General features: G+C 38.5%; 1 protein-coding gene across 1 annotated transcript; it reads right to left on the bottom strand.

The window, feature by feature from the left end:
• Positions 1-2,053: 2,053 nt before the first annotated feature.
• On the bottom strand, positions 2,054-11,267 carry mTor (serine/threonine-protein kinase Tor). Its single transcript, XM_014231908.3, has 6 exons — positions 10,704-11,267; positions 10,410-10,627; positions 9,776-10,342; positions 8,509-9,719; positions 5,932-7,837; positions 2,054-5,824 (listed from the first exon to the last, which is right to left on the bottom strand). Exons 1-6 carry the CDS (start codon positions 10,927-10,929, stop codon positions 2,570-2,572), a joined length of 7,383 nt encoding a protein of 2,460 aa, XP_014087383.2. The 5' UTR covers positions 10,930-11,267; the 3' UTR covers positions 2,054-2,569.
• Positions 11,268-11,993: the final 726 nt, after the last annotated feature.

The following is an 11,993-nucleotide window of genomic DNA, read 5'->3' as shown; positions in this document are numbered from 1 at the left end:
TCAACCGAAAGTAATTGCCACTTATCAGCAAATACAACCGCCCAGCGCAATTTTAAAAATAGTTTTGAACTAGTAAAAAGACGCAAGAATTTTCATATATGTACGCATATACGTGTTTTTTTATTAAATTTTAATTTCTATTTCAATTTTATTATTTCATAATATGCTTATAAAATATGTATGTATGGATGTATGCTTAAGTGAGAGCGTCTGTCGGGACCCTTACGCGCATAAATTACACTCGCATGTACATATGTATATAAAATTACGTATAGTAATATTTTGATTAGAAATAACGTATTACATGTGTTTTTCTGTAATTATTAATTATTATTTATTTAAATCTAAGCAGTTTTATTTCAGCGCTCTTCGGCGTGGAAACTATGTTAAGACTTCAAAACAAATCTACAAATACAGAAAAATGATAAGTAAACTCGCTTTGGTTCAATTTAAAAAAATGATAAAATAAAATAAAAAAAATTAAATTACAAAAAAAATATAAAACGATAAAAAAATAATTACATTATAGAAAAAAAAAATTATAAAAAAATAACTACAAAAAATTATAATAAAACTAAAATAATAAAATTACAAAAAATATTAAAATAATAAAAAACAAATAATTACATTATAAAAAAAAAATATAAAAAAAAATAATAATACATAAATTAAAAAAAAAAAAAATTATAAAACAAAAATTATAAAAAAAAAATAATAAAAGAAATATTATAAAAAAAAATAATAAAACAAAAATTATAAAAAAATAATAAAATTTAAAAACAAATTAATAACACCATAAAAAATAATTACATTATAAAGACATATGCAATTACATTATAACAAAAATAATGAAATTATAAAAAAATATAAAAATTATAAAAAATTAACATTATAAAAAAATAAAACAAAAATTATAAAAAAATAATTTAATTATAAACAAAATAATAACATTATAAAAAATTATAAAATTTTAAAAAATTAGCATTATAAAAAAATAAAACACAAATTATAAAAAAAAACATAATAAAAAAATAATTAAATTTAAAAAAAATCATTAACACTATAAAAAAATAATTAGCTTATAAAAACATAATTACATTATAAAAAATAATTAAATTATAAAAAAATTATTAAATTATAAATAATATTAAAATTTAAAAAGTTGCATTTATTGCATTCACTGTAAACGAATATAATCACACTTTTCGGTAGTAAAGCTTCAATTAAGTCAAAGAAAATTAGTGATAATATGTTAACTAAAACCCTTACATACATACATATTAGCTTATCAAAAACCAAAAATTATAACGTTTCGAAAACAAAAGTGAAAAAGTAAAGTATTTAAAAGCGGGCTTGGCAGTTTTACACACAATTTTTATTTTTCTTTTATTTATTTTCAACCGTAAGGAATCTATGTTATTATAACAGTTATGTAAACAAGTTACCATTTATAATTTAATTGCACAAAAACTGAGTTTAGAAAAAACATTTTTGCAGCAAATAGTTTTTAACGATGATTGAAATATAAAAAAAAAATAACAAAATTACCAATTTAAGATTTACATAATGTGTCTTCAATTCAAATATGTATGTATGTCTTTAAGGCCTGATGACAAAATAATTTCTATATGTAAATATATTTTAGAGATACATACATTTTTTCAACACATAATAACGCTTGTCAAAGTAATGTCGAACTTTCAAAGCGCATTTCTAGCATGAGCAAAAAACTGAGTTAAATTTTGTTTACATAACACACCTCTGCCTCCGAAATATTTTACATAATTAGCTTTTAAATTTTTTGTTGTTTTAATTTCTTTAAGCAACAAACTACATATATTTCTTCTTTATTTCAGGTATGTAAACTGCTATATTAACGGAAAGTGCACATATTAAAGCGCATATCGCAACTATGTAAAGTTTTGTAAAGACTAAAATAAACATAACCTCAAAAAAGTTACATAGCATGTTGTTTAAAGTATGCAGCTTCGAAATGCTCTTACTAAGCACCATTTAAGTGCACAACCAAATACTGAAATGTAAGTCAAAGCAATTTTTGTTCTTCAAAATGGTAAAATATTGTCGTGAACTTGTTCATCATTTATTTAGTATTGTCACACTGCTGAATTCGAGTGCAATAAATACATACATATATAAAGCCTTTACTTAAAAATAAATTAATACAAATTTCTAGACTGCCATGCCCACTTTAAGAACTTGTTATTATACAGTAGTTTTCAAAAATTCAAAGCGTTCTCAAAACGTATACAATTATGTAGGTATGTATATAATATATGTAATGGAAGTAAAGTAAAATTTCAATTATGCTAATACCTTTGAGCGACGTTTAAGCAGCGACACTACTTCAAACACAACAAATTCGCGTACGACTTTCAACTTATTGTATGTATGTGTGTATGTTTGACAGTATAATTACACGTTGCGCCAAATAGTATGCTACACTTTGCTGCTTTGGTGACAAATTTTGTAAGTATTCTCATAAATTTTGCTTCTTCTTCACCAAATTTTTTAAAAATATTTTAACATTAGTATTAGCGTTAAGTGTTCTTTACCAGAATGGACACCAGCCAATATAGCACTGGCATAAATTTTCATTATTGGTCGCCTGCTGTATGAGCAGATCCACTTGTTGTGGCACCGCCACACTATTCTGCGTTTGGAAATCTGTGCCATTCAATTTGCTCCGCACACGTTTGATCACTTTGCTCGCCTTGGTGTTCGTTATGTCGGCAACCATTAGCGCGCCACCCATCAGATGATTGGCGCTCATTAGTTGACTGTGCAGAAGTGGTTCTTCGACGGAGTTGCTGAGACTGCCATTGCCGCCACCGAACGCCATGCCGGAACCGCCCGGATCGTTGTTCGATTTGGAGCGATGATTTTTGTCCATGTCGAGTAAACGCCAATTGAGCAGCGGATCATAGACGAATGCTTCCAGCACAGCCATTAGTGAGTCTTTGTTGCGACGCAACACCAACATGACACTCTCACAAGTGCGTCGATAGGTACCCTCAATGCCAGTTACCTCCATGGCTTTGATTAGCATGCGCGTCAGTCGGAAAGGTATCTTTTCGGGGAATTTCTCACGCGTCATTGCCACTTCAAAGCAATCACCGAAATCGATGTGCAGTATTTTGCCACTCATACGATCTAACATCAAATTGGAGGGATGACGATCGCCCAAGCCGAGTATATAGCCCACCATGGACATGACGGCGAGTGAACGTGTATAATTGGTGCGTCGCTCGAACCACACTTCCGACGATGGTGACTTCAGCCACAGCAATTTGGCCAGATCATCACCTTGGGTTTGTGCCAGCGCGCATTCGAACACCTCAACCTTTTGCATCAATGTTAAATGATCATAATCGGGTGAGACGCTCAACATGAGGCGATGTTCCTGATTAAGTAGCATCTTTCGCTTGTCACGGTAGTCACGTATGAGTGTGTGCAATGTGTCACAGTGCGGCACCCAACCAATGAGACCCGAGTTGGTGCTCAACGGTATAACGGCATAACGTTGTATAGCCAAATTGCGTCGGAAAGTGTCTGGATCGTCTAGTAGCAGTGTATTCACCAGCGAGAAGAGTTGCATAACACGCTCATCTTGACGTAGATCTTCGTGCCCCTTCAGCAAATACATATAGTCCTTACCGTTGGAACCGCGCAAACATAATTTGCGTGGACGCTGCTTTGAAGTGATAACCTGTAGATTGGTCTTGATGTGATCGATACGTATTAACTCCTGGTTCGGATTGTAGGAGCCGGGTACAGCTAATTCAAGGTTTTTGCATGTCATCAATTTTGGCGAGACGTAGGGCAGCTCAAGTGAGGTTAATTGCGGCAATTGACGTGATATCTTTTGGAACACATGATAATATATATCCCAAGCATGATCCAAGTCCATCAACACAGATGAAGTTTTATAGCGTTGAGTCCACTCGTAGGCTTCGGTGAGCTCACGACCGTATGCTTGCGAAAATGATGTCTCCTTCAATGTTTGTGGTCCACGCGCAAGCAGCGCATGCAACGGCTCCAATATGTCAAACATGCCCTTCACATTGCGATCGGCAAAGTAAAGACGCGACGCCTCTTCTAGGCCTTCATGCCATTGTTCGTGCCATAATATGGCGACGCGTATCAGCTCTTCGCTGCACGTCATTGCCTGCTGCACCAGCGTCGGATAGTGTTTACGCATTGATTCCAGTATTTTGAAGGCGGCGTTTTTGCGCGCGACCGATGCTGATTTGGATGCCACTGTAAGTGGATAGACCAAAGCTTGTGGATGATATTTGCCGATGTCAATGAGCAGATGATGTATCAATTGATTGACCAGCTTGCGATGGGTGTCGATGCGCGCTATTAGCTGCGGTATCACTTGCAGCCAGGTGTTAATCTCTATTGTCTTCATGCCGGTTAGCAAAGCGTCGTAAACTTCCGAATATTGTCCATAATCGAACCAGAGTGTTAGCAGACGCAATGTATCCTGCAACGAATTGCCTTTAATAAGACTTATCGAACGAAAGAAGCCATCGACTGCCTGCACAGCGTGCTCAATGATAAGTTTCTCTTTGTCCTGCAATATATCGCCGTTCGTGGCGGTATGCGCTAGCTTGTCAAGTTGTTGTTTCTGCGCTTGTACCACCTTGAAGTTCATATACGCCCATAGATGCCACGCTTTGTAGCAGGTGGGATCATTTTCAGTCGCCTTCTCGAAACAATCTAAAGCGCCTTGCACTATTTCCGGTTCTAGCGAACTCTGCAATTTGTTCTGCCACTTGCCGAGTCGTAAATAACAACGCGCCAGTAAGCGGTGATCTTGTTTCGCTGCTTCCTCTGGACCGATACAGTTCAACTTTGCTTGGAAAGCATTGACAAAACAGCTGAGTTGCTCGTAAGCGCCTTGCATATTTTCGGCAGCAGCCATATGCTTGGTGTAGGCATACGTGACTTGAGGTTGATTGTAAGGCAATTGCTCTTTGGGTTGTGTGGATGGGTCGTTGCCCAGCAGCATAACGAGCGTTTTGTGTGATAAATGCAACGAACCGGATTTGCGACACAGACTGGCGTATTTCAGCCAAGTGTGTACATCTTCCTGTGGACGCACAACCAATGAGTGCACCTGTATGATACGTCGCCAATCCTCGACTAAACGTTGACCGCCCTGCAAACGTTTCCACCACATACTCTTCAACGGTTCGCGTCGTTCTGGTATCAGCTTATATTGTATAACTTCCTCCAATTCGGCCAACATCTGTACACACACCATAGCGCCATAGGCACGTTCATACGACTCGCCGGCCATGGATGTAAGTTCGGTGTCGAGTAAATCGCGTGTGCCATCAATTAAACGTTGCGCCGTTTCGAAGTCTTCATTATGTACGGCGAGCACGGCGCGATAGAAGCTGCCGTCTTGTGTCTCTTCCGGTATGCAGCGTACATATTCCTGCATCGCCTCCCAATCTTGCAGACCCCATGCAGCAACTGCAGCCAAGGGACCAGCACGTGATCTGGCGTCACGTCCTAGATTGTCCCACTCTTGTTTCGCCACAGAGCTTAGCTCTGACCATTCGCCTAATGCCTCTAAGCAACGCATATGTCCCAAACGTGCCTCCAGATCATTACTGTTATCCTTTAGGTTGCCGGAATAGTGTTTCAGCGCTTGCTCCCAGTTATGCAGTTTTTCATACCAACGTCCTTGTACTTTGAATTCATTGCTGGCGTTGCGATAGGTGGTTAGTAGGCCCTCAGCGGCTTCCTTTTGTTGTAGCTTGTTGTTGATGAGAATCAGTGATTCAAGCACCTGTGTTAAAAATGAGAAACAAAAAATTAGTGATAATCAAAAAGTGTTCGTAGTTTCTGTGAGTTTTGCGATAAATTGAGCTAAGTTTAATCTAATCTATTGCTCACCTGCGGATCCTTATGCGTTTGAAATTCTTCTTCTTTATAACGCAAAGCCTTTGCGTATGCTCTGCACGCCATAGCACGTGTACCTAGCAGTTTGGTTTCAATTGGTATTGGATCCGTATCACAATGCTCCATAAATTCGGCTAAATTCAAAATGGTTTGTGTGATTTCCGGCATATCGGTCACTTGCAATGCTTGTATAAGCGATTGTGTGAGCTCGTTCTTATGCTCCTGCAAGAGTTCAGTCCAACATGAGATGAAAGCCGCATTAAATAGATCACGCAGCAATTTATCATAATCTTGCGCAAGCACGTGACATGCGCGCAAAGCCTGCGAACGTGATTCCTTCAACAAACCGATAGATAGACGTTTCAGCCATTCAACCCAATCGTCTTTGGAGACACGACGTGTCACCTGCCAGGCAGCGCGTAAATTACTTGTGGAAACGATAAGCCGTTTCATAGCAAAATTGCCGCCGCTGTTGGGCGCAACTAATTCGGTGGATTTAAATTTAGTCTGTCGCATATGGAACTCATCGTCCAGGCACATAGTGGTGTTACTTTGTATTTTCGTCAATAGTTTTTCGTATTTCGAGTCGACTATGCGATGCTTTGTAATGGTGCGTTCGACCAGTGGCACAAAAACCAGATACTTCTTACCCAATTGTATGACCACTGAACAAAGTGTGGACATGGCTTGTTCGCGCAATTCCGGTTCGGCCTCTAGCACGCGCACTAACGGATGTATGATACGTGATGAGAATTCTGTAAAGTCAAGTATCCATGCGAGATGATCGATCGTTTCTAAAGCCACCAGCGAGACTTGTTGCGGCACGTATGGCGCATCGAAAAGCTTCACAATGGGCGGTACAATCAAATGCAGATAATCATCCAAAGTGTTGCCGAACTTTTGCAAAGCCTGTAACAGTCGTTTCGTTACTGCTCGATCTTTGGAGGTGTCGTGCTGTAGCACACGTAAAATTTGCGGTATCAATTCTGATAGGTAATTGCGAAATTCACAGCCCAAAGCCAAGGCGATTTGTTCAATCAAGTTGATCAGCGTCAACTGTAGTGTCGTATAGACGGTCCAGAACTCTTTAATAAGCTTAAAAATATCACTCATATAACTGATAATGTGCTGCTTAACAATCTGCACCAATATGGCCAATTGTTGAAAGAGGAATTCACGCAAATTTATATCGGCCGTACGTACATTCTCCAGTAAACTGGGCAACACTTGTGCCAAATAGGGCACACATTTAATGCCGAGACTCTTGAATATGAAAGTAATGGCCTGTACGACGCTGGTGTGACGACTGCTCAGTGTAGGGTCGCGCAATATGCGCATTAGCGCGGCAATCGCGACAGCTGGATAGTATTCGTCGAGAACATTACTCATGTTCACCAATAGTTCGGCCGTGGAAATATCTTGATTTTCATCCATTTTGAAATCACTCAATGAAATGAGCACACTATCCTTTTGACTATCAATTAGACCTTTATTCATTTTATGTTTATACGGATCCATTGCGCCCAATAAACCGAGTACGCGTATGGTTTCACGACGTATGGAGCGCCGTTGTTCGGTTTTTAAAAAATTTATAAGTATATCAATCAGACCAGGATACTTGTGATAAGGTGTGACTACACGACCAGTGGCGCTTATCAGTTGGCCGAGTGTCCAAAGTGCCACGCCACGTTTCTCCGGACTACCAGCGTCACCGAGCATTTCAAGAAGAATTGACAATAAATCATCGGCCCACATTTCCATTTCATTGGAACCGCCATTTACTTCGGCTAAGTCGCCGATTGCGCGCAAGACATTCAATATTACGCCTGGGTTAGGATCGGCTTCACGTAACTTCGGCACAAGTATGGTGAGTATGGGATGCATGTAAGATGAAATCAATCTGTAAAATGTGAAAAGAGATTAGTTATTACAGATTGCTTTCAATATATTATATAACGAGTTTATATTTTCAACTAAGACTTTTATAGTTAGTTTTCGTTTTTATACCCAGAACAGGGTTTATATACGCGAACTAGTCCCTCAGCTTTTGAGATATAAAACTGAAATTTTGCATGATTCCTTTTCTCCCTAAGAAACTGCTAAGTTGTCGGAACCGCCTATATCGGACCACTATAGGATATAGCTGCCATACAAACTGACCGATCCAAATCAAGTTCTTGTATGCAAAACTTTTTTATTTGACTAGATATCTACATGAAAGTTGGCATAGGCTACTATTATTAAAGACAACGTTACAATCTCTGCACAAATTGTTCAGATCAGACCACTATAGCATATATCTATCATACAAACTGACTGACCCACACCAAGTCTTTGTATGCAAAACTTTATTATTTGACAAGACATCTTCACGAAATTTTGATGGATTATTGTCCAAGGAACACTGTACAATCTTCGAAGCAATTGTTCAGATCGGCCCACTATACCATATGACTGACATACAAACTGACCGTTCAAAATCATATTCTTATATGGAATCTTTCCCATTCGAGCAGGATATTATAGTTTCGGGGCAACTGAAGCTAGCGTTTTTTCTTATGAAGCACTAACCTTGGTGTACTGATTATTAAATGATCCAACATTCTTGCGCTCTGTTCCTTATTTCGACTCATACCGGAGTGTTCCAGTTCGGTCAAAAGTTGTATCATAATTTTACGCAATTTAGGCATAACATAGGCTGGATTCATGGCAGACAGCCGACCCACGGTCACCATAGCCAGTTCGCGTATTTCGAAAATCTCATCATTTAATGTTATAAAAAGCGCACTAAGCGATTCGGGTTGCGCCAACTCAGCATCGAAGGTTTCATCCAACGAACGCAGTATGCGTATGCGCACATTGCAATCCATATCAGTAATGGCGACAATTAGCAGTCGTTCAATGACATGCGACACTGTTTCGCTAAGTGTATTAGAACTCTCTGTGCTGTCAGCCGACAGTACGGCGAGTTTTAATAGACGTGTACACGTCTGTACAGCCTCTAAACGTATCTCCTGTTGATCGTGATTAATGAAATGATCGGCACAGCGTTGTACAAAATCTAACATGTTTTGTTCTTCGAAATTGAAGCTGCCGAGCGTTTTGAGTGCCAGCACTACAGTTGGTACATCATGTTGCAGATTAATCGATGGATCTAATGGTATGGTGGCCAGTGTTTGATAGGGTATGGCTAGTGGTTTATTCATAAGTACTTGCGAGAGCACACGTATGAGCCCTTCAGCAATGGCCGACTTTAAATGTGGTACATTTTCGGCGAGTTCACGTAAGCAAACAGTTAAAGCCGGTGAGAGACCACTGAAAAACATTTGCTCCAGTATATTACGCACATCCTCTGTTATGCCAGATTTGACGGCGTGCGCGAGCAATGTTATACAGTGGAAAATTGCTGGATCAATAGCTGCCTTACGCTTGCTCGGTGTAATTTTTGGTGGTAAAACTATTTTGATGGCGCACATAATTGTTCGCAAATGCTTGTCAATGTCGCGCTCCACCGCTACGGCTATGTAACCAATAGTTATGTAAGCAATGTTTCGATCCTTTTCTTTACGTGGCACAATGCTGAGTAAGTGACTAACGCATTCCTGCAAATAACGCTGTACGAATACTTCGCGATTGAAGGCGGCGAGGCGTGGTAGTATATGTAAGAGCGCCTGCTGCACATATGGTGACTTCGAGGTGCGCTGTTCCAGCACATTATCGCAAATATTTATGTAATTTTCTGTGAGTATTTCACGTGAATATGCTGACTCCAGCACGGTTGCCTAAAACGAATATTATATAGCTTCAAAAACACTAATACATATTGTTAAGTGCTTACCGATGAGAATTTATGTGAACCGCCATGTTGTGCATCGTGTTCCAAATGCATGTGTGTGGAACCTAGCTTACTTATAAAAGGTGCTTTCAAGCGAGGCACTAAGGTGGTTAGTTGACTGCCAACTGAGCCAGAGTGTATGACTTCGCCAAATTTATTATGTTGTGCGTCGGGCAGAAGCGACTTCAACGTTGCATACCGACGCTCCCAAGCGGCATGTGAACAACGGAAAAGTTCATTTAAAATTATCAGACCGCCATGTATGCAATCATCACGTGTCATGCCTTTTTGATCTTTTGTGCCCGATGGTTCGGCTATAAAACTAGCGCTCGCTTCTTGGTAGCAAGTTTTATACCATTGTGGCTCAGTGGATTGTTTGGTACTTTCACGTTGCGAAGTTACAATAAGTGCGGCGCGTAAAGCTTCGCCAGCCGATTCACGAATAGCTGCTTTCGGATCGAATATTGCGTTAAAAATATTATCAAAAAATGTGGAAATTTGTTGATAAAAATATGTTGGCATGGCTATAGCGAGCTCACGTAATATAAAAACTGCAGCATGACGGCGATACTGAAATTTATTAATATTTATTATTACTTACTATAAAATAAAAATAAAAAAAATTGTAGCAATGTACCTCTTGTCGATCACCACTCAACATCTCAAATGCACGCTTTATGTCAAAATCAATCGATTCAGCGCCTTTCGAACCAGGCAAATTGGCCAGTTTGACCAATGTACGCGCCGCAATCTCCATTACAGTGGTATCATTTGAAGGCAACAGCGTACGCAAATGATTGTAATAGGGTGAAATACGTTTCATTGTATTTACTACGTCGCCACTGATTAAACATTCTGTAGTTGATATATAGAACATGGTTATTGAAAAGTAAATATATATATATATATGTTGTAAGTTATAACTACGCACTTATGGCCAGTACAGCGCCTTTTTTGTCATTTATATCGGCAGAATTCACCATGCTGAAAATTTGATGGTTGAAATCATCGAAGAAGGCTACTAGATCCTCTTGCGACATTTCACGCAGTTCCGTTTTTACGTACATGAATAAGTCTTGTGCTGCTTTGTTTTGAACATTGCGATTACGCGACTTGAGACCAGCAACGAATTGCTGCACAAGCGCTGCAGTCGACATTTTTACAGATTCTACTTATTACTACCAGTCGTTAAGAGTAAATATCAATTTTATTCAAGCAACTATTGACTTTTCGGGCAAAGTATTTCTTATTTTTCCAACCAACTAGTGCTGCATCGTATAGTAGATGTGGTGTCTCATGGAGTTCCTCATACATACATGCTATTTGAGGTTAAGTTGAAGAGCGTAAATTGAAATTTACTACTACACCGTTTATTTCATTATATATGTTTCGAAAAGTTATAGATAAGTTGTAGCGGTTGGTTTACAACAGCTTTTTATTAAAAAATCACTTCACTATATAATTATATTACTATTATAATATTTATATTAAGTTTTTCACAGTGCGAATGAGTTTTACACAGTTTTATCTGTCTGGCGCACTTGTCAACTGAAATGTCTATAAATTCGCCGTACTAGTGCGTAAAAACAAAAACTACGGCGAATTGGCGCGTAAAATAAGCGAATTGGATGTAAACAAAACGTTTTTTTCACTCATTTCGGCGAGACGCGAATTCAACGAGAATGACAGAATTTGTGAAAAACAAAGTATGTTTTGATTCATGAATGAAGTATAGGATAAATGAGAGATGAGCGAAAGAAATAATACAGTGTGTTCAAAAATGATTTAGGATATAGAATAAATATATGTATGTACACAATGCGCCATAAAGTTCGTAACACCCAGTCTGTAACAGCCAGAAGGAAAAGTCGCAGATAATATAAATATATAAATATAAATGATCAGCGTGACGACGTGAGTCGATGTCGCCAATCCCGTCTGTCTGTATATACGCGAACTAGTCCCTCAGTTTTTGAGATATCGATAGGAAATTTTGCACACATTCTTTTCTCTCCCAGAAGCAGCGCATTAGTCGGGATCGCCGATATCGAACCAATATACTATTATACAAACTGAACGATCAAAATTATGCCCTTGTGAGAAAAATATTTTTTTATTTCATTGATTTTTGCCCAAAGCAGCTGTACAACCTCCGAAGAAACTGCTCGGACCACTACAAGTATATAGCTGTCAAACAAACTGTTCGACCAAAATCAAGTGC

This window comes from Bactrocera oleae, chromosome 3 (genome assembly GCF_042242935.1).
Source record: "Bactrocera oleae isolate idBacOlea1 chromosome 3, idBacOlea1, whole genome shotgun sequence".
In the NCBI taxonomy this organism is placed as follows: domain Eukaryota; kingdom Metazoa; phylum Arthropoda; class Insecta; order Diptera; family Tephritidae; genus Bactrocera; species Bactrocera oleae.
This window is presented reverse-complemented; position numbering and strand designations above follow the sequence as displayed.

Bases quoted from the DNA above. Each gene is read 5' to 3' on its own strand.
- mTor (XM_014231908.3), bottom strand. From the start codon at position 10,929: ATGTCGACTGCAGCGCTTGTGCAGCAATTCGTTGCTGGTCTCAAGTCG. The intron at 10,343-10,409 runs GTACATTGCTAC...AATAAATTTCAG, and splicing joins TGAGTGGTGATCGACAAGAG to TATCGCCGTCATGCTGCAGT. The intron at 7,838-8,508 runs GTTAGTGCTTCA...CACATTTTACAG, and splicing joins TTAATAATCAGTACACCAAG to ATTGATTTCATCTTACATGC.